At 35.3% G+C, this 24,235-nt stretch overlaps 1 protein-coding gene across 1 annotated transcript in view; it reads left to right on the forward strand.

Moving 5' to 3' along the window:
- Positions 1–24,235, forward strand: part of GALNTL6 (polypeptide N-acetylgalactosaminyltransferase like 6) — a 433,763-nt gene that overhangs the window by 166,905 nt on the left and 242,623 nt on the right. Inside the window, exon 3 of the mRNA XM_053976466.1 lies at positions 15,924–16,062. Within this exon, the coding sequence (XP_053832441.1) occupies positions 15,924–16,062 (139 nt within the window). The remainder of the gene's footprint in view (positions 1–15,923; positions 16,063–24,235) is intronic.

A 24,235-nucleotide genomic window follows, 5' to 3' on the forward strand; every position in this document is an offset into this window, starting at 1 on the left:
TTTCTGATAATGACAACCTATTTTTAACTACAAGTGATAACTTTTCCAATGTACAAAAGGGTAAAAAAGTACTACAAAAGGGTAACAGATTGAATAGAAAAAGGGAAAAAATAAGGTTTTATTTCTGAAAGCATGTAATCTATTCTATCAGTGATATTAATAGCCAATAAGATACACATAGAAAGACTATATGCTGCAAGTGGTTTTTGTTTACAATTTTTATTCTTTAAATACAGTCTGATGTTTTCCTTTATAATGCTTTGGAGGTATTTTTGTCTGATTGCATGGGTATGCTGAAATGATTACATTCTATGAGGTGGATTGAAAATTTAGTGTAATAAACTAATTTCTGAAAGAATGGCAAAACATAAGAAGCTGTGTTAATGTAAATTTATAAAAACCTTTGTCTTCAAAAGAAATCAGCTAAGGAATAAAATAAGTGGCTGTCAATATTTTTATGTTTGACTGTTGAGCCATTTTGGTCTTGTCTGCTAATAAGATCTCAAAGGAAAAATCTTTTAGAAAGTACTGTAACACCTAGTGTCTATTCCAGCAGTTACTGAGCATTTGCTGTCTTTGTTCCTCCTATTTGTACATTTAAATATCATGTGGATGCTTCATAGGGAGGGAAGGCTTGAAGGTTGTAATCCTTTCCTGTATTCAGTATTGCCTTTACCTTTCTGCTTCTTCAAAATGCTACCTTGTCTGGAAGAAGGCGATTTTAAAGATCTTGACTTTTACATGCCTCAGTGCAGGCCTTTCATAGAGATTAGCTCTATAAACAGACAGTATATTCTATAGTTCTACAAGCATTCATACAGATTAGTTTTATAAACAAACTAAGCAGAGATATTGAAAAATAAGTGACCTGTACATGTTTATGATGACAGTGGAAATAGATTGGAGCTCTGTATTCTTGGGGTAAAATGTCAAAAGAAGGTAAAAGACATAAGCACTTTTGTACAGCAGTAACAGGTAGCAAACAGCTGAAATATTACTTCAGTGTTACTTAAAGAAATTGTGCACTGGTGATCCTTTTCCATCACTTCTGCTCAAATATTTGGTTAATCCTTATAATAATTTTGAATTGTGAATTTGAAATTCTTAAATTCAGAGGAACATGTCAAGCCTAGTTCCAGAGGGTTTCTAGAAGATATGAGGCAGCCTGATACAGAAAGCAACATTAATTGTAATTCCCTATTTTCTATGAAAAAAATTAACTCTGTGATTCTTATATAGATAAATGTAATAAAATTTGTGCAGGAAAAGAAGTGTATGCTAAAATACTGATTTACTTATGCCATATTTCATATGGAATTATGCACTGGGAATTTTGTCAGCATTATATATTAAACAAGTTTACTAAATTTAATTTAGGTCTTTGACCTTGCAATTCCTTTGGAAAGAATTTGCGAATTTGCAGTATAATTGGAGCTGTAGTGGTAGCCAAGGTCTCAATAAACAATCATAACTTAATTGTTCATAGCATTAATTATGAATATGCTTCATGCAGTTTACAATGTATTGTTTGTAAAAGAGAAAAATGTTTGTCAGTTTATCTTAATGCAAGTCTAACATGATTAAAAAATTTTGAACAGTAATGTTAATCATGGCTTGTCAAGGAGTCAGCACATAAAAGGATGTATAGTATGAAAGATGGATACAATCTTCTGCAGTTACATAAAGTGTTTCACATATTAAAATGCATTTGCTCAATAAATAAAGTGCTGCAGACTGTGATCTGATTCTACCACTCTTAATGGTCTGGATGTCCTATTGAGTGAGATCAGCCTGGAGCTGGGTGCCAAGCATGATAAAACTATTATACTCTAAAATACTGATTTGGAAAGAGAAATTTTTTTTTAGTAGTGCCTTCTTTAAAAGTTTAAACCCTGAAAATAGAGTTTGGTGTTTTGGTTTTTTGTCACAAGGCTTTAAGGTTTTCTGTGGGTAACTACAGAATGGCTTCCTCAGATTGTGAAAAGGCATATCACAGTATTATTTAAGCAGGAGCTTGGGTACACATTTTCACTGGTTCTCAAGTTACAGCTTACAACAGTTACACTGCAGAAGAAGCTAGAAAGTATAAGGCTGCAGTTGTATAGAATTTGCCTCTGTCGGAAAACTGAGTACATGATAGAACTAACTCTTGCCACTTAAATCTATGCATAAAAACAGTTTATAGGTGGCTGTAAGTGAGAGCCAGGCTTCTATTTTAAAGCACAAAACCTCTGTTGCCTTGGCCAGATATAAGGCCTTTTTTGTGGTTGAAGTAAATGTGATTCTTTCCCTGTTCTTCCCTGTCCCCTCCCCCTGCCACACACATTTTAGAAACTCATCAGTTAAACCATTTAAATGCAATTGGAAAGCTAATTTTCAAGACCTACCAGGGTGATCAAGGAGGTGGAAGCAGAGTTGATAATATAACTCCTGTTATTTAGAACACAGAAAATTATCTTGCATGCTGTTCTGTGCTGGGACTTGGCATGTTGATTTTTACCTTGATAGGCAGGAAGAAAATTGTATTTCCAGAAACTTGGCAAGAACTATCTATTGACTCTCACTGTATCAGTGATATATATTCTCAAATGAAACTACTACCCAGAATTCAAGTGCCCTCCTAGAAAAATTATTAAAGTTGCTAGGTTTTCATCTTTCGCTATACTTTTATCTGTGTGGGGATATGTGGTTCCAAATCCTTAACAAACCAAAATTTACTCTCTAGTACCTTCTCCCATTGTATTTGAATGTTGATCTGAGTGCTCACACAATTTTAAAAAGAAAGAAATAAACAAGCCAAAGCAAAAATAAAAAAAAAAAAAAAAAAAAAAAAGAAGCAGATGCCATTTGCTTGTGATAGTCCCAAGTATAGTATTTCCTGTTCTGTATAGCAGTGAAGACCTGTCTTCAGGGACTTACATCAGTAATTGTGATCAAGAGCTGATATTGGTGAATGTATTTAACAGGTAATACTTGGGGATTTAATAGAGTTGCTGTCTTAAAAAAGAGGAAACCTGACTTCAGAAATTTTTTGTTTGGGGTTGTTTTGGGAGGGAGGGTATGAAAAGACCTCTCAGCTAAAATGGATCTTTTAATTTGGCATTTGCACTCTGGAATGATGGTTCGGTTTTTGGCTCTGTTAGGCATCTTCCTCTTTGTGCTTAAACATTTTCAGGGCAATTATTGTTTGACTCAGTGGAACAAAGAAGCATTGCTTAGTTTGCTGTGAAAACTCAAATACAGAGAAGCAGGGGACATGGTTACCTTCACGAAAACATTTTTGGAGTCTTGTTTTTAGCTTTTTGGTCTTCAAGAAGCCAACAAGATGCTTGGGATTCCTGAAAAAAAAAAAACAAAACAAACCAACCCAATAAATAGCGCCTGCTTTTCTGTCATAGCTTCTTTCTTTTGAGAATATGAATTAAGTTTGCAAGTACAGAAGTCTAGTATAGTTATCTCAATGCAGTTTATGACTGAAATATGTGTAAGGTGACTTTCTTTCTTTTCCTTCCTGTTTTCATTAAATAAGCTGACAGAGGAAAATTATTGGACTGGTGAAACCATTTGTCTGACATCCAGTGAATATATGTGAAAAGGCAGAGATGTATGATTGTTTTGCTACCATTTGCTTTATAGACACTAGCTCATCAAATTATGCCCTGTAATCACTGCTTCTGAAACAGAGCTACTTTTTGGATGGGATTGTGTAACAACACAAAGTTTTATGCCCTATATGCTTGCAGTGAAGTGTTGTCATGGGGAATCTATCCTCCTCCTAATACAAAGAAAGTAGAAAAAGAAACCACATTTCCAGGAGTGACATTTTGTTCTTCAAACCTGTGTGACAGTTCTGCTGGCTACAAGGTAGAAATAGACTTTTTTACTTTTTTTTTAGGCAATCTTGTTAAAAAAGTTCTGCAGGTGGTGTTGAAATGTAAATAGTAAAACTTGCCAGATATTTCAGTGGAAAAATGCTCAGATTAAAAAAAAAAAAATCAAGATGCATATTTAAGTTTTGTTATAGGTATTCTTAAAACATGGAAACAGTCTCATGAAGTTTCTCATGAAATGGTGATAATGATCATGTTTTCATATTTTTTTCTTCTTTTTTGGACACTTCTGAAGTCAGACATAGAAGTTTTGAGACCCTGAGCATTTTTTGGCCATAAGATAATTTTTCCCCAATTTGAGTCTCTTTTACCCCAGCAGTTAGTGATTGATCTCTCCCGGCCCTTATCTCAACCCACAAGGCTTTTATTATATTTTGTCTCCACTGTCCAGCTGAGGAGGGGAGTGATGGAGTGGCTTTGGTGAGCACCTGGCATCCAGCCAGGGTCAAACCACCACAACAGAACATCAGTTCTTAATCCAGTTAAGGTCCTTTGTCGTAATTTCCTCTCACTATTGTAAGGATGTTGGTTTACTATTTAAGCAAGTACAGGAAAAAAATAAATATATGCAGAAACAATTTCTCTAAGGTAAATCATATGACATGCAGAGATGAATTAATAGCAAGAAAATAGACAAACGAAGTGGGGTTTTTTTCCTCTCTGGAAAATGTAAGGTGTGGTGACTTTTTTCTTATGCTTTTCTAGTTTTAAATATACCCGAAAAATGTAATGGTGGAGTTTCTGCTAATACATCTGAAACAAAACCTACAATTAAAATAAGTCTCTGATTTACATCCTACTTCTCTGTTACCTGTGGTTATGGTGGGCTGTGTATGCTTGCTGTCTTAACATGGTTGCTAAAGATCTTTCTCCTCAAAAAATGAATTTATTGAGTGGCTCTTGATACTACAGCCATAAGTAGAATTCAGAGTTACTGTGTGCTGCATAAATACATCATAAATCTGCAAAATGGAATTTAACATTTCTTTTAATTTTCTCAGTGAGAAAGAAATTTTTAGGGACTTTCTTTATATACACCTGAAATTTTGAGCTGTGTCCATGTAAGACTTTGGGCTGGTATTTTACACTTTTTTCTGTCTGTGATAAAATTAAAAGGTATTGTTTTGGTTCTAAACCAAAGTTTTTAACTTGAATGTCTATCCTTTATTAATATTAGTTAATTTCTGTCATTTATATAAGATTTTGGAAAAAAACCAAAAAAGACTGCAATTTTAAAATTTTGGCTTTCAAAATATTTTTATTTGTTTCTCTTAACCCAGATATCAACAATTAAAAAAAAAATCAGAAAATACTTTTAGCTGAATCCAGACATCAGTTTTCAATAAGCTAACTTTTTCAGAAAAGTTCCCAATGAACATATTGGGTTCCAACTGAATTATGCATAAATGTGGCCTTGGGATAAATGTTTAGTTGTGTTCTGTAAGTGATGAGTTGTCCTTTTGAATAGAAAATATTTTAAACTAATTAGTTGAAAATCTGTTCAGATCCTTGACGCTGTTGAGCAGGACGGGAACAGAGAACTCCAGATTAGAAGGCAAAGAAAATGAACTCAGATTTATTTCAAATGCACCGCTCTATATATAGAGAACATCGTGCGGACTAATTTCATTGGTCTTGGAGTAAAAACATCTCACACCATTGGTGTGCAGCGAATACACACGGTGGCAGAACATACCTCTAAACAATGTGAACAACAAGATAGATTAGAGAATTATTTGCATTCTTTCCCAACTGTTTCCCAGGCTCTCGCCTGGTTAAAAAACCTTTCTCTTTCTCTCTGACTGAGCTGAGAATACCCACAGATCCTGGCTGAAGGTGGTTCCTGAAGTCTCCACTTCTGCCTCTGCAAGATTTGAAAGCACATATTGACTGGAAATTTCAGCTGACTTTAGTACAGGAAATTTGCTCAAATTTGTGTCAGGAATTTGAAAAATAGTTGGCATTAATTAGACTTGTATTATTCAGAAAGATGTGAATCAATGGCAAGGGAGGAAAAGGGCTATGGGGAGCTGTGCTGTGCTCAGAGCAGGTCAAGCATTAACTTTAGCTCTCCTTACCACAGGAATGTCAGTCATTTGTAAGGCTCTTTAAAATAAAGAATGTGTTTTCAACCACTTTAAAAACCATGCATTTAAAAATGAGTGATAAAAGGCAATACTAACGATTGCAGCATTAGAATCTTTTATAAGAACAAGGAAAGGCAGTGGCTGGGAAGTGCAGTGATAGTGAATATATGGAGCAGTATATGTAGTATTGAAAACTTTTCACAAGAGTAATGTGTCTTATTTGCCAAAAGAAAACATGAAAAAAAGAAGAGCATTGAGATTCAGAGTGCCACTTTGGGTGTGATAGAACAAAATGCATTTTGCTCTAAGTAAAGCAGAAGGACATAGGCAGGCCAGTCCCAGGAACATGGCATTGCTTGTGTCAGTTGTTCATATGTCTTTATATTGCCTGCCTTGATGATAATTCTTATATCTCTGAATTTTTAGGAGTACCTATTTTTTTATATTATCCCTGGTAATTAGTTGCATACTCAGCTTATAATGTATAAGTCTAAACACTCTTGAGAAAGCAATACACCATTTCTGTACTAACTGGGAAACTTGCCCTGAGTGAGCAAATGCTGCTTCCTCATTGGCATTCTTCTCAGATTTACAGAAGGAATGAGTTTGTCCTTGTCACTGAGTCACCATGTGGGGAATCAGATGGCTTAGTTCTGCTTCTTGGGTCTGCCTCAAACTTTAACTGTGAATATTTACTATCCCCATATGTAACAATGGTTATTATATATATGTATGTATATATATTTATGTATTTGTTGTTGCTGTTTTTTTTTTTTGCGGGTGTTTGTGGTTTGTTTTGTTTCAAAACTTTCTGTAGGGGTCCTACAGTTTAAATCCAAATTTACTGGCAGTTGTGACAGATACACAGCACGGAATAATGCTTCACGTACAAGAGTGACTATGTTGTTGTACACTGTTGACTCACACTCATTTTTTACAGGTTATTCCATCTTCTTCAGGTGGCAGCCATAAAGCCAGTTTCTGGAGCTAGTTTAGGTTGAATTCATGAAAAAAAAAATAAAGAAAAAAAAAGATTCCATATTAAGAAATTTGTTCCATGTAACATCCTATTTTTTTTTTCCTGTGATAGTATATGGTAAACAGCACATGGTTATAATATGTCTTATAATGAAGAAAAATAGAGGAGCAAGGATAACTCTTATGTTAATTACAGCTGTTACGACCCTATCATTTTGTATTTTGGGGTTTTCTGAAACACTACCTGTGTAACTGTAGTTTTACATTCATTTTGTGGATCTGTTTGGTTCCTGTATCTAACCCTGTTATGGGCACTTTGGTTTGAGCTTTTTCAAGATATCAGCTTGACCATACACATTAATTAGATAAGACTTTCTGGTATTAGAGACTATTAGAATGCCATTCTTGAGGCATTTTGTATGAATTAATTCATTTAAGTACAGAAACAAACACCTTACCATTATTAGTAGATTTTTTTTTCCAGGTCATGTTGCATAGTAGATACTTTTTATCCTAGCAGGTCCTTCAGTTACTAACTGAAACTGTGAAGCCTTTTTTATGGTTGAATTCTGTTTCTCACGTGCTTGCTCATTCAGTGTTTGGCTCTGATTAATGGTCTACAGCCAGTCTAATGTTAAATGAAAAAAAAAAAACATTCTAGTGGCTGTGGCATTTGGTGATAAGTAGTTAGACTAAATAGAAGATGTACTGTGCATCCCTTGGCTACAGAGTTATGATTAGATTCAGCTCAGCCTGCAGAATACTACTGAGGATATTGCTTCTCTGCTGCAGTGATAGAGCAGCCCATATCAAAACAGCATGTGTTGCTGCTTATCTTGCATTGTACACTGCAGCATTCTAAACACACTGGACAAACCAAATAGTATGATCTGGATTTTTCTTTTATTTTTGCTAGCTTTATTAAAGTGGAAATGAGGGGTTTGAATGAGTCTTTCCACCCAGCAAGCTATGGTAGTACTTGCAGCAAGTTTTAAAAGCCGTATCTTTTAAGAAAAATTATATTGCATATTTTTGTGAAATATTTATTCCAGCCTTTGGACAGTTGGCTTTTCAGGGTTCATATGCTGTCATTCTTCTGCTAAAACAAAACAATCCCACTGGTTTACCTCATGATATATTTTAAAGCAGTCATTTCCCTCATACACATGCACACTGTATTTTTACTCTGCAATGTCCATGTTGGAAATTAGAGGCTGCATTTTTAATGTTTCAAATGAATGAAAAAGGGGAGGGGTAATTTACTCTAATACACCGTAAAGCACAGGCTGTAAGATTTAGAAATTAATTATTGATTAATTAATTGAAAATTACTAATTGAAAAAAATGCACATATTTAAGATAAACCACAGTTTCTTGTTTCTGTATCAATCATTTCATATTGGTTATTTGAAAGATACAGAGTTGGATTTTTCTAATGATTACCTGTATAATGCCCTTTTCCTGCTGGGACACCACTGCCAACAGTGAAGGCCAGGTTGCATTTTAAAGCGACATCTAGTAAAATGCCTAGATACCTGCAAGAATTAATCTCAAGAGCACTGAGCTAATTTTTTCTTCTTGCAAATTAATTAACTCCGCAAACAATATTTTATTACAGATAAACAGGTAACATAAAAGAGCTAATTCCCAAAGTTATGACAATAATAATTTTTCAATTCACTTTGTCAAGGCAACAGCTAGGCCATCTGATTTTTCTCCATTCCTGAGCCAAAGCCTGCCTTACTCTTGGGAACTGTGAAGTCCTGTGAGGCAACAAGCCCCAGCTGAAGTTTCCAGAGCTGTGTGCTGTGACCTGGGGCTTTTGACACTCTGCCAGATGTTGCTGTTGTTTGCTCCACTTGGTACAATCTTCTGTTCACTGCCACTACTGCTCCTCATTTTTGTGCTGCTCAGCCTGACCCACTGTCATTTTGTATCATTTTCTCTTGTTTCCACTTCAAACAAATGCACATGAAATGCTAGCATGTCCTTGAAGCATACAGAATATTGGTAATCAGCTTCTCCTACTTCATGAAGTCTTAAAAAAAATATTGTCCCATTTTTCCCTTGCAGTCTGACACAGAAGTTATGATCTTAAATGAACGTGAAGAGTTGGCCTAGACCTGTTAAGTCTGTGGAAATCTGGAAATTATATTTAATATCGATACAAAGCTGTAATTTACTCTTTTTTTTTTCCACTTGGATGTTCATTTTAAAAAAATGCTTTTCAAACATCTGTAAAATTAAGTGCATTTGAGAGGTTCCTATTTATGCCTCTCATTTCCTCTCCTGAAAATGCTCTTCCTTTACCTACTTCCTACCCACTATAGGTTGAGGAATGGCTACTATAAGTACGGATTTCATTTTGTGTTTGTAACAGGTTCCTTTAATTTTTATCTCATGTGAATGGTAAGCAAACAATACTCCAAAGATCCAACTACAATACAATTTGAATGTACTCTTCTAAATTTTTTTAAGGAGCGTGTTCTTCTCTGTTGGTTTTTTGTTTGGTTGGTTGAAGGTTTTTTTGGATTTTTGTTCTTGTGGTTTGATTGTTCAGTGTTTAGTTCTGGATGTGAGCAGGCAGTCAAATGACAAAATTTAAAGCTATATGGTTTTTCTCCCTTTTTCTGCCCTTTTTATGCTATTTGTATAAAGCTACTCCTGAAGAGAGAAACAATTTAGTTCATATTTCTCCTGCCAACATCATATTACTGTAGCAGCAATCCAGAGAGGCCAAAGCCTCATACTTGCTCCTGATAACATCTCTATACCACTTACCAAGGGCACCATGATCCTTGGAAAAGAAAACCTGTATGTACTACTGTCATCTGAACATAGATAAAATAGTAGGGACTTAAATGCTTTCTAACAGAAAACTGAGTGGATTTTTGATTATTTTCTCTAATAGTTTGATATTTAAACTGTAATAAATTAATTCTATTATATATTTATAAAGAAATCATTTATTCTTGCTTGAAAATTTGTTGCTCAGGATTACCTTGACAAGGTTTTTGCATAAGTGAGATTTGATTACTTCTGTAATGCTAAGAAAAAGCCTTTTATATTGCCTCAGACCTTGACAGAGTTATGTAATAAATAATTAGAAGTGTTGTAAATCTTATTGTAGTGCCTTTTTAAGCTGCTACAAGGTAGTGATAAAATATTTTTTAAAGGATACTTTTGATCCTATTTCCATTGATGTAAAATCCATTAAATTCCTTTCCCTATAATATAAATTAGGGTAATGAAATTGTACAACTGAGTGAAATACTCTGAGAAGTTTAGGAAAAGTAGAATAAACTTGAGATAAATATACTCCAATTTCTGATGCGAGTTTTATGGACTCCCAGGGAACCTATAGTCACTTCTCCTCCTATTTCTCATAGCATTCATGGAAATTTATGGTTGGAATCCACCTTAATAGATGACCAGAGTTGTATCAATCATCTTTCTGAGGCATGTTATAATTTCTTGCGTGCCTATACATGTTCCCTGGATTGCCTATTCCATTGTTTTACTACTCATACAGTTAGAAAAAATATTCCTTACTCTCGGTCTGAAAAGCTATTTTATATAGTGTAAATATACACCTACACATTTTTTGCAAGCTGGGTAGTTCCATTTGATATGAAGGGAATTATTTTAATATGAGAAATGCAGTTTTAATTTTCTGTCTCCGTAACAAATTGTCAAAGATCATTCATGCATTTATTAAATTAAAATTTTCATCCATTTTATTGGAAATTAACATAAATGTGCAAAACCACAAAAGGCATTTGCTCAAAACAAGCAATTCCTTTTCTAATATGAAAGGAGAAGGACATTTCTGCACCCTACCCTCCTGTCTGTGAGGAAAAGGGAAAATAAGGAATACAATTATTTTGTTAGTACTCAAGTGGAAATTCACTTCCAAAAAAGCAGAATGTGCTGGCAGTCTGAGTTGCTAATCTGTTTTACTTACCTAAATAATATGAAGTTGATCTCTGCAGTGAAAGATGGGAGACTTGTATACAACTGTGCACTAGGAAAATTTCAGAAATTATGTAAAAGATACCACAGATTGCTTTAAACAGGGTTTTTGCCCTCTGACTTGGCCAGTTGCCATAGCAGGGGTCAAAAAGTTTTTTTTAATGAAAATTTATGTGTCAAAATGTTGTACAGTCTCTGACTCAAATATTTTTATTCTGTTGCTGATCTTTATTTCCCATTTTACTTCTCAGACTCTTTCTTTGAGACTGATGTGTGACTGCATTCATTTGGAATTCATGTTTCCCTGTCTACCTTTGCTAAGAAATACAGTCATTCTCTCCTCATGGGACTTCAGTTCTGTATTGAAAGATTGCTCTAGGACAAGATTAAACATCTGTTCCCACTGTGAAAACTTCCATGAGAGAGGATGAGCTTGGAGTTTATGAGTGATGAGCACAGCTGAACAGTGGTAGATTCTCAGTGGAATATTTAGAGATAATTCCTAATCTATATTAGAAAGAATGGCAGAATTAACTTATCCAAAATACTAAAATGCACTAGAAGTAAGAAGACTAAATTATTTAGTAGGTTTGCATATTAAAATAAAATCCTTGTATGTACTAAAGCATTTAGCACATGGAGAATTTGTATTTCCTACTACTGATTTAGGGTTAAAGGATGCTTGAATGCTTGAATTAAAGGCTGTGCTTAAATAGTTATGTGAATTATAGTCTTGACTTGGTATGGCTGTGTAGTCATGCCTGAGTAAATTAATAGCAGTGAGTATAAACAGTAAATAATTCAGATTTCTACACAGCTCTTCCCCACAGACACTGAATGGCTTATGTTCTTTATCCACTTGGCTTCCTGTGTTAAGATGTCAAGCAGTTGCTTAACTTCTTAAACTTATATGGCAAAGCCAATCTTTTTTACCATGCCTGCTGAATTATAAATAGTGTTCATCTGAATTATAAAAACAAAACCCCAAAAGAAACCCCAAAAGACCCTGAAATGAGAACCTGTTGCGACTTGTTGTTTATAGTTTTAAGCAAGGTCCCCTATCTATTGCATATGGAAGTAGTGCAGCACTCCTGTTGCATTTTCAAACTGATTTACAGTCGATCTATTTTGCCAAAAATATTTCTGTTCTCTTTATAATTATAGTACCTGGCAACTATACCAATGTGGCTGATCCAGAGCCATTATTCTGCAATTAGATTTTTGTACTGAGTATACAGAATGCTTTTTTATTTTATTTCACCTTTGTCATCTTCCCTTTGAACCATCTGTTGAACAAGAGGGCTTATTCTCCTCCTGCTGTATCTGCATTATATATAAGCAGAAGATGCCTAACTGAGGTGTCCTTGAATTATCAGTTATCACAAGTTGTCAAGCATAGAACTGAAAATTTTTAGGGCTAGGTATACAGTGTATGGTTTCCTAGGAGACTGTAACATCCCTGAGTAGGGCTAAAATGCCTTATAGAGTATCTAATTGTTGGCCAAGCCAGTACTTTATCTTGATGCCTTCAATATCTTACTTTATCTGTTTTTTTTTAATGTGAATACCTATGGAGAAGGATTTTAAGAACTCTGTCTGTATTAGAACTCTAAAAATAGCACAGTACTAAGCAACGTAGAGATGTTGACTCCAAAACTGTCATAGTGCCTTAAGAGGAAAACCTAGCATATTTTCATGCCTCCTTACGTTGATTACTGAGTTAAAAATCAAACTATTAATTCTGTAATCACAAAGGTAAGACGGCACTGTATGAATTAAACATTGCTGTGAGGCTTTCCATGCAGTGGAGCGTTTTGATGGGATTTTTGGGCCCAGGTTGAATCTGTGTGTCATTCTTGTGCTATTGGGTTTCTCCTTTCCTTGACAAATCAAAATACTGAACTAAAACTTCTGATTGTCCTTAGTTTATGAGGTTATTTTTACTTTGCAATTGTAAACCAGCCTCAGAGACTTAGTATCAAGTCTTAGTGCTGGGTTGGTTTTATCCATCACATTTGGATGAGACCCCTTTTAGCTGTAAAGAGGCAAGAAAATTCACCATTGGGTTTTTTACTCCCAGTTCCTACAGTACTTTATAGCCTTGTTGCACTTTCTGTATTGCTGTTTTGCCTTCAGGCAGAAGAGACGATATAAGAGGGTTTATTTGTCTATCAGTATATTTAAAGTAGTCTTCTGTAGCCGGTAATTATACTTTAAATTATACTTAATCAGGGTCCTTTTCACGAGAATTTTACTCTTCTTGAATTGTGAAATTTCCCCTTTTTATCCTGGCGTATAGGTTCACCTCCAAACCACTGTGCGATGATAGCAATTAGTGTCAGACATCTAGGAAGGTGCATCAGTGACAGGAGAGTTTTCTGTGTTTATGATATTTTTGTAATGCTGAGAAGGCTCATACATGGCACTTTTCTCTGCAAAGGGAATCCTTCAAGCCTAATGATTGCCCAAAAGTTGTACGGAATTTTTTTTAATGCTTCTCTTCTGAGCTCTCTTATTTCTCTCCTTCCAAGGTTATTCATAAGGAATGGTCTCTTTTTATGAAAGCTCTTTTAGAGAAATTAGCAAATTGCTTCCAGCTGGATCTGATAGATGGCTCCTCTGGCTAATGATCCCTAGTTAATCAGGAGGAGCTGCAGGGTGAGAGAGCAAGCAAACAAAAAGCTGGGAGAAATAGTCATGATGTTCAATAAGCCTCTGTTTATGCTATATATGAGTATTTTAATAAAGTGTTAGGAAAGAGTCATGCTTCACGCCTTCTAGTGCACCTCATTGCTGCGCTCTACTGCATAAGTGCAAAAGCAATTTAGGTAAATGCTAACACACCATGACAGGGGAGTTGTTCTGCCCATTCCTGAGCTGCTCTAGATAACAACCATGACATCTATACTTTTGGTTTATACACAGTGATATTGCTTCTTATTGATGGGGAAGAATGGAAAACTGTTTTAAAAATGCTTGTCTTCAATTTCACTGGCAAGGGACATTGTGAAGAAAACTTTTAGGATAAATATTCATCTCCTGAAGAGCCAAATGGACTCAATTAAGAAAAGCAAAGCAAGAATCCACCTCTCTTCATACAGGGTAAATTGCTGGAATATACAGGAAATTTTATGGTTAAAAAAAAAATATTTGCAATAGTATGTTTTAATCATATAGGTAATTTATTCCAGAATGTTCACAATATTAGTAACTACCTGGATAAAACTCTTAATAATAGCCAGTTAAAATATTTACTTCTGGTCTATGTAAAATATATGCTGAAAGAGAGGGGCTAAAATTTCTGTCTTAGGTTGAATGACATGAGCTTAATGTTACTTTATTATGAATCACATTTGATACAATATTTATTTGGGGATAAAATACACAAAATACATGTTAGTAATGAAATAGCATAAACAGAAAGGGTTTCATGATAGGAATTAATTTTCCCCCCCTTGTAAGTGACATTGTTTTAATTAAGAATTTTAATGAAATTGTAAATATATGCAAAAATTTTGGAATAAAAAAATTAAAATTTTAGCTGAAAAAAGTCTAAAATTGAGTCACTACAGCACCTTTAATTGCATAGTCTGTGTTTTTAATGTCTTGTGCAGTGCAAGAGGGAACCAACAGAGCCTTATGGGCTTTAGGAATATCACTGGATGTTTCTCTCAGCTTCTGGTTGCTTTCTTCTTTATCCACTCCTGTAACTGCTCTTGATTAACTGAGGATCACATGCCCTTGATCACTTACTGAATCCAGCTGATTAATTTCCTTGTAAGAGCCCAGGTAAAAGGAGGTATTTTCTTAAGAGGGTTTCTGGTGGTAGAAGGACAGAGAGGTTATAATCTGATCAATGAGATGTAAGACAAAGAATATGTTCTTGAGAACCTGCGTAGGCTTGAAGTGTTTTAAAACTCTGAAGAGTACATCCTCTTCAAGAATGGGAAGAATAAAAGTAGCTGAGAAGAATTGAAGGCTTTTATTTTCTGATTTTCTTTGAAGTGCTTTTATTTGTTTTCTGCTCTCTTACGGGAAAAGGTAGAGGTATAGTTGCCTGAGGTAGGTACTAAGCAAGCCAAGTGACTGATGATGAGAACTAACTTGGGAATAAAAAGCTGGAATAAAAAGTCTGTGCTTTATTAGGGAACAAGCAGATAATTTCTTTGGGGAAGCACAAAGTGACCAGTTTCTGAAACCAACTCTATGGTGCTGTGGGATTAGAAACACTGAGTACATCTGTCTTGTCCCTAGGAGTGCAAGGGTGTTCAAGGAGCCTAGAGCAAAACATCTGATTTCCTCATTGTTCCTTCTGGAAGGAGGAACCCCAAACTTCAATGCTGAAGCTGCATTCTGAAAACATGGGTGGGTGTTAGGGGTGCTGTAACGTAAAGTAACTCAGTAAAGTAACCAGGTTCCTTGTAGTGACTGAAAGGCATATTGCTGGAACTGATCCATTTGTTCATAATTTTGCTATGGAAAAGAAAGGTCTTAGCTTCATTTACAACTGAAATTTTTCTATATAGAATGGCTTTTACCTGATTGTGTGTCTGGCTACAGGAAAGTTAGATGAATTGGGTGACTTCAGAGGGGCTTTTGCATCTTGTTACTTGTACATACTTTCTGGTTTTGTATTGAAAATAACGGAACTATTGCTGATGACATTAGCAATATTATTATATATTATATAATATTATATAATAATATATATTAATATATTAATATATATTAATATTATATATTATAATATATAATATATATTATATTATAATATATAATATATATTAATATTATATATTCTAATATATTACTATTATATATTATATAATATTGTAGAATAATATCTATATATATATTATATATATATAATATAATAAAAGATTTCTTTGAGTGTTCCAGACACAGTGTACTAATTGAAGTTAGTAACTTCTTTTTGTCTTTGTAGTACGTTTTTTGCTGTCAGTTTGAGGTGAATAATTGTTTTGTTCTGTTATAGGGAAAGGTGAACATGGGAAACCGTACCCTCTTACAGAGGAAGACCATGATGATTCTGCTTATAGGGAAAATGGCTTCAACATATTTGTTAGCAACAACATAGCACTGGAACGGTCCCTGCCAGACATCCGACATCCTAAGTATGTAAACTGTTTCCTGGACTATTTAATTTTAAGATTTAATCTTTGTATATCTCTAGATAAGTTGTTTCCCAGGAAGGTAAAACATAAACAGTCAACAAAAAGCCATCATTTCATTTTATAGGAAGTGGAAAATTTACCACTGTTGTTAAATTATTTGCTCTGTCTTTTAAAGTGACTTCTCAACTGATTAAGAATATAAAAGGCCTCTTTTCATTACAGAATGATTTTTATTAAATTTCGTGTATAGTGAATTGGGCTAAAAAGCATTCACATAGCTTCTCCTGTTCTGTAATTTGGTTAACAGCTGCAGATCTTTAGGCTGGGGAGCGGAGTGACAACTTGTGTATAGTTTTTGGCTGTGATTACAGAGTGTTTCTTCTGTTTTGTTACATAAAAAGTTAATGCAATAGCTGCCAAGTGCTGATACATCAGCTGATTTATGTTGCGTAGAATTGTGTAAAAACAGAATATGCACAATGAACAGGCAGAATTTGGGGACACTGGATGATGGTATTGTTCCCTATAGCATTAATATTAACACAGAGAAATGGGATGAAGGTTATTCTGGAAAATAACCAGAACCACTGAGCTAAGAATCGTCATACAGCAAACCTAACTTGCTTTTCATGTTTAATTTTTGGCTTCTTTATACAAAGAGTAAGACTTCCTATCTGTGACAGGAAAAGGGGCACTATTGCCTTTGTAGGCTGTAGGCTCCAGGCTCTTGTCCTCTAGAGTCATTCTGGAGCTGAGCTCTGAAAAGGGAGTGGATTTGATTTGTGTCCTTAGCTGGTATTTTCCCACTCTTTTAATTGGTTGTTATGCACCCAGTGTATGGGGGAAAGGTGAGACAAAACTAATTGTCTCCATGACTATGTTTGTATTTTCCTGCAGATACAATTCTCTCTATTATACAAAGATTCATGTTAAGATATCATCCCACTTCTTAACTTATTTTGATATGAAAACTTGTCAGAGAACAGAGCTGAACTTCAGAACTTGACAGAAGTACAGGGAGAAGAGAAACATCATGGCAACTAATACATTTTTATGTCAAATGTGTAACTGTCTTTTTCACAGAACTAATAGTATATGAATATTTGCATAGTAAGAGTTTAAAAAAAGAAATCCACAGCAGGTGAATGAACCCTTTTTTAGAAATGTTTCTAATTTAATTTTAATTGTTAACTGCCTAATTTAATTGTTGCATTGTTTTGAGAAAAAAAAACCTGTTTCTGTCTTAATTTGTAAACAATATATTAGGATTGTTTGCATAGGATTAAGTAAAAAGAATTTTTTTTTTTAACAAGCTGTATGTTTTATATACATTCTTTGCTTTCTGCTTTGACAAATTAGCTGAAATTATATAATGAGTACTTCCAAGAACTTTGAGTTCAGATGTACAGCTTTGAAGCTGTGGTAGATTACATTGTTGTTACAATAAATGTGTTCATCAAGCAACCTCCTCTGTTAGTAAGACTGCAGAGGATAATGACTAGACACAAAAGGAAGCTGTCAGATTTGTCATCCCTTTGTGCTTTTGTAAATTGGTCTTCTGGCAACTTCTTTCTCACCTGCTGCTGTCCTCACAGTCCCTGACATCTCCATGCACGTCCCCAGAAGCGATGTGTTGTCAGAAGTGGCGTATTAGGAACAAGTCAGTGCCACACCAGACTTTCTCTGCCCTCTTTTCCCCAACAGATATTTTTCTGACTTGCACCTAAGCATCTCAATTGGGAAGTTTGTATCCTTAGTTGCCTGCATTGTTTCCATGTTCCAATTCAACCAGGTTCCTGTGGCATTCAGTGAAATCTCCTATGGTGGTTGTTTTAGTAGCGTCCTGAATGAACTGACTTGAGTCATAGCCTTCTAACCTTCCTTATGTTAAACACACATAATACAAGTAGCCCATTAGTTAATTGACTCTATCTCTTACCATCTAAAGATAAAGAGAAAAAATGTTCTTGTGCTATAATTGCCTACTAAGTAGTGTCAATTAAGGTGACAAAGCTGGGCTCAGTACTTCTGGTGGCTATACCTTGAGGCAAGTGTATTTTTTGAACTTCCAAGAGACACAGGAGTCTGACAATACTTTCTGACCTATTGTTAGAAACAAGCACATCTCTAGGCTGCTGTTTACTAGGTATGGCCAGTCTCAAACTGCACTTCACTTTTGGAAATGTCTCCTCTCTTCAGAAGTGTGTATGAAAAGCCAAGTAGTTCACATGTCATTGTGCTGGTTTTGGCTGGGGTAGAGTTAATTTTCTTTATGAATTTGTGTGTCATTCGTGCTAGAGGCTGGGGCTAAACCATGGCACTAATAGAGTTGCTTTCAGACAAACTATTGGAAAATTATGTAATTTCTGTCTGAGAAAAGGGTGCTCTTCAGTAACATTATAGTAGATAAATCAGGTGTGGTATAGCAGGCAGGTCTAATTTGGCCAGCTTTTGAACATTAGAAAGGGTTTGGCTTTCTGGAGCTTCTTACTCCTTTGAGGCCTTTAGCTGTCATCTTATGCAAATTTATGGGAGATGCTAGTATTATAAACTTTGAGTTCTGATCCTCTGTCTCTATTTAGTGGATGCCATTTGCACAAGGAAAATGGTTATCTTCTGCTGAAGATGTATTTCCTGAAAATACTGTCTATGATATGTTTTATGGAACCAAATAGATTGGTTTTATTGCCATTAGTAGACAAAATCCATAAAATTAACCTTCAAATGCTACAAAACTAAGTGGTAAATCCTGTAATTTGAATAAAAACTTAAAACAGCTGCTGAATTAGTTTCTACATTCTTCTAAAATAACTTCAAAAATATTATATTCCAAAGTCAAACCAAAGAAACTTGAAGAACCACTTCCAAGTGTTTGGTTTTCTGGGAAGTACACAAAAACAGCAGAAAAATCTTGTTCTTTTTAATCCAAATAAACTTTCTTTTTCTGAGTTTCTTTGGGATTTGGGCTCAGGATTTGCAAATAACACCTTCTGCAGGGGGATGGGTAAAACTAAACAAATGCTTAGATGATTGAGCTCTGAGAACATCCAGTTTTCAAATCTGTTTAATAATACTCTTTCATTTTTCCTGTGATATTTAAAATACTTCAGCATGATGTTATGATTGATTCTTCTTTCCTTTTTAAGACAGCAAAATATGTGTGCTGTAAAAAAAAAAAAATCTGTACTGAAATGAAACAGTTAACTTCTATTCTAAGGCTGACTTGACTTTTCCTGCATCTTTAATATGTTTTTATTGCATCCTTCTAATATCTCCCATGCTTTTTTTCTGTCTCTCATAGCTGTGCTCAAAGAATATTTTTTTCCATTTCTGAGCAGTCTTTGCCTTGTTTCTGTTCCACTCTTGTGTGAAAGCCTTGGCACAGTGGGTGCCAAGCTATATTAGCTAATTTTCTGTTCTCTGCCCACAATCACCCATGTCTTTAAGTTTAAACAAAGAAGCAATCAAACTAAACAACTTTTTTTTTTTTTTTCCCTAATTCTAAATAACAATCTGAAAGAGGCTTATCACCTCAGTTTATTTGGTTTCAGGACTGATTTAGTGAAAATAAGAGTTCTGGTCAGCCAAAGTAAAAGGGAACATTGAGTTTTGGGTAGTATTGAGAGAAAGCAATGGAATTAATATTTAGGGGTTAGAAATTCTGTACCAATATAAGAAATAGTTCAAAACCCACAAGAAGAGTGTTTTCATTCACTTCTGTTTTCACCTGCTTTGTGCCACTTTGTATAGTCTAGAATACAACAAACCAGCTAATGCTAGGGAAAAAGCTGGCAGTATTTTTTTCTATTGTAGAAAAAGAAATGCTACTTATTATAATACTGAATGTACCAGTTGAAATGAATTGTTATCTTCTCCACATTATCAAATATTCTGCTATTCATACCAGCTTTGTTCAAACAAACAAAACTGAATCTGACTTGCATTTTGAATAGCGTACTAATAATGATTTTAATGAGACTTGGGGGAAGGATTGCAATCATCTAGTCTGAACAGTGAATATAAATTTTTTGACCTATCCTGTTTCAAGCTCCTAAGTCTTTTTATACTAGACAATCCATTTTTAAGCTTTTCATTATTGACTCAAGGAATTCAAGTTAGTCCCTGATACCAATACATTTGCAGGCTTTATAATTTAAAATATTTTTACATGTTTATATATCTTAATTTCAACAGCAGGTCTTCTTTTATCTAAAATTTGTGGATTAATTGCTGATAACCATTTCCTGGAGTGCATCAAGCACAACATTGCAAGCCAGGCAAGGGAGGGGATTGTCCTGCTCTGTGCTGGTGCAGCCTCACCTTGAGTCCTGTGTACAGTTTTGGGCACCCCAATGTAAGAGTGATAAAAAAGCTATTGGAGAGCATCCAGAGCAATATCATGAAAATGAAGGATGTACAGGTGAAGCTGTATGAGGTGTGGCTGAGATCACTTGGTCTCTTCAGCCTGGAGGAGAGAGAGTGGAGACCTCACTGCAGTCTGCATCGTGAGGGAAAGAAGAAGGGCAGGCACTGATCTCTCTTCTGTGGTTACCAGTGACAGGACCCTAAGGAATGGCATGAAGCTGCATCAAGAGAGGCTTAGGTTGGATATTAGATCAAAGGTGGTTTTTTACTCAAAGGGTGATCAGGCACTGAATCGGGCTCCCCAGGAAAGTGGTCACAGCACCAAGCCTGGCAGAGTTTAAGAAATGTTTGGAAAATGGTCTAAGACAAATGGTGTGATTCTTGGAATTGTCCTGTGCAGGGCCTTGAATATCCTTGAGAATCCCTTCCAGCTCAAGCTATTCTATGAGTTTATGTCTTGCATAGTCTTAGATCAGATGTGCAAATACTCCTTGGCTTTCCTGAGTAATCTATCACAAGAAATCTCATCCTTTTAAGGTTTCTCTGGGCACAGATAGATTAATTTGGTTATGAAATTCTTAGCATTCTTGTTGTACATTAAAAATGTCCAACCTGATTCTTGTAATGTCTGGTTTTTAGCTTGTATGAGCTGGAGTCAGTGTTTCCAATCCTTTTCTGCTGGTCTTGCTGTTGATGTGTGAAGTTCTGGCCCTTCACTGTCACTCTCAACAGTATTCCTTTTTAGAAGTCTGAACTATGCTCATTTTTTTTAGGCATTAAATTTTTCACAACCCTCAGAAGAAATGCATTTTCATAATCAAAGAAATAATAGTGTTTAGCTACGGGCTGGTTACATCTTCTGTGTCTTGAACAGTAATGAGGTTTTATTTGTTTCTAATAGCAAAACCAAATTTCATTCCATGGGTTCTGCATAACTGAAACTCTCCTTTTTAGTAGCAAAAGCTGAGACAGTGCCTGAATGGTTCTCTCTCAAAACATTTGAATGCAGTGTGGTTGTTCTCCATTGTATTTTTAAAAGAGGCTAAAATTAATATGTAATGGGATTTCTCTGGGCAGTGTGTTTTTTGATTGGCTCCGTTTTTGTGTTTCTTTAGAGTAGTTGCAGAGTTAACAGAGTTGGAGTTGCTCTTAATCTCTGTGTTTTAGTACACTTTGCAAAAATTCTAGTATTACTAAACTCTTGGGAAAGGGATATAGTTAGATACACAGGCAGGCAGTAGTGCATATCTGAATCCCCTAAAAAAGTAAGTATTGCATTGCATTTAGTTACTTTCTTTTTATAAATACAGTGCATTTGTCACAATCTAGTCTATGTATATTGTCCCTAAAATTAAAATTTAAAAGTTTGTCTTTAATCCAATGCTCCAAGATAAATTCTAGTTAATTCCCTCTGCAGTCTATCATCTTAAAGACAGGTTTGGGTTGTCCTGCATTGCAAAAAAAAAAAAAAAAAATTAGACTAAACCATTTAAGTATGCTGAACTTACAAATATTTAATAAGTCTTATGGAAGTAATTGGTTATTTCTATTGATCTTCCACCATATGATCAAAAATGTAACAGAAGAAACAAAGACTGTAGAAGGCTTTTTTAGTTCTCATTCATTTTGGAGAATCAGAAATGTCTTCAGACACACATACACATTGCATTGCTTCATACTGCTGATTACTAGTATTAGCTTAATTTATCTGGCCACAGAGAAACCTGTTTAAACTCAAGGTGTGGTTTTAGTGTGTAGTGGAAAAGCTAGAGATTGTTACTCTGCTTTTCAAACTGTTTTGTGTAGTTGCTGAAAAATGTAGTGAAAGTGGAAAGTCATGTGGTCCAAAACGCGATAGGCAGTGTCCCCATTTCCAAGCCTGACCAGATTGTTCTCTGCAATTGCTTCAGGGCATCCCATTTGAAGTGCAGCTCCTCAAAACAGGATCAGGAATATTTTATACCCAAGAAAACCTATGGCTTTCTGTCTCTGTCATGCCTGCTGTCACTTTCTCTGCAGGATATGTATTGATAGGAACAAATAACATGGAATAATTCCCAAGTGCTTTCTGGGTGCTTGTGTGTCTTTTTTTTTTAGAGCAGCAACAGCAAAAATATGGCTGAAGATGGATGATTCCTCTTCTCTCCTTTTATTGAGAAATAGGCTGCAGTGTTAAATAGGCCAGTGGGGAGAGTCCAAGCCTGATGGGACTGTTTCTGTTTACTGAAAATTATTTGATAAAAGAAATAATCTGTTTATACACGTGGAGAAAAGTAGTTCTTGTGTATTTAGATGCCTTGCATGTTACTTAGGCTCCAGTAAATCCTCCCACACTGCTGAGAAAATAGCAATCTGCAGTAAACATAATGTGAAATCTAAACTTAATAGGGACAGGAATTCTGAAGAATATTTACCCTCCAGCTTGTTCTGTACATCTGGGATAGCCAAGTCTATTAGCATTTGGCAATGGTTAAAGCTTGAACTTTTAACTGTCAAATAATACAACAGTAAAATTGGAAAGTACATCCAGCTTTGCTAAGATTTGCGTGGAATGTGGGATATTCTGGGGTTTTGTATCTTTGAGGTTCATAGATGAAAGTGATGATATATGTTGTTAATATAGTGGTTTTATGAAGAGCCTCAGTATACCTTGCCTCAGTAAGGTTGTACATTCTCAGCAGTACATTCTCAATGGCAACACAATTAGCTGTTGCACCTCATGTAATAAGGACAGCAGATGTGCAGCAGTGCTGGAATGGAAAAACAACTTCTATTTTGCCTGACTGGATTATGAGTAAGCTTCTTGAGCTCCAATTTTCTGAAGGCTGTGCTGGCCACAGGATGTGGTAGTAGGCATGAGTATTTACTGATCTTGTTGGCACATGTGGTCCATGAGGCCCAGCAGCTTTTTCACAGCATTTGCTCCCTTGTTTATCAGCTGTGATTTCAGTATTACAAACACTGGTCAGATCTAGTACTATCTTGCCCATCATCTCTTCTATTGTGTACAGGTGCTGGTGTTGAGAGGTGTAAGCCTGACCATATATTGCAGTGAAAAGGAGAGGTGAAGTGATGTAGGTAGATCACAGAAAGACTGTCTTTGAAAATTAAGTATTTTATGCTTAAGCAAACTGGACATGGTAAGTCCATGGGCCTGAGGGGATGTACCCATGAATGCTGAGGGAACTGATGTCTGTTTGAGGCTCCTCTCAATGGTCTTTGAATGATCACAGCAGTTGAGAGAAGTACCTGAGGACTGATGCAAAACTGGGAGGAGTGGCTGAGCTTTTGGAGGGTTCCTAGAAGCCTATGGGGTGCCTTGGGAGTATAAGTGGTAATAAGATAACTAGGACTTCTGGAACAGAAGTTTAAAGGGTAATTGAATGTCACAAGTTGGTTTTTTCCTGAAGTAGTGTGCTTTAAAATGCGCTTTGAAGTGACAAAAACCTGAATTCTAATCCTGTTTCTTCTTCAGCCATGAAAATGACCTTAGACTCAAAATAGAGGCTTTTTATTGATGGTCTTTTTATTGATGGTCTTTTTATTGAGGTCTGCCTTACTTACTGTGAGAGACAATCAGATAAGTATGCAGGGTTGAATGAATGAATTTTAACTAGATTTTTTTTTAAAAGATCAGAGAAATAACAGTGTTTTGAGGGTGTTTGCTTGTGTATGTATTAAATAAATTGGTCTGATGTTATTTTTAAATTCATAGGTCACAAAGTGCAAGGTTTAAGCTAAAATATAAAGTACTAGGATGTCTTCTTATGTGCACTTGGTAATAAATAATTTTGAGATAGTATGAAAT

The sequence above is a fragment of the Vidua macroura genome, chromosome 4, assembly GCF_024509145.1.
Source record: "Vidua macroura isolate BioBank_ID:100142 chromosome 4, ASM2450914v1, whole genome shotgun sequence".
Classification (NCBI taxonomy): domain Eukaryota; kingdom Metazoa; phylum Chordata; class Aves; order Passeriformes; family Viduidae; genus Vidua; species Vidua macroura.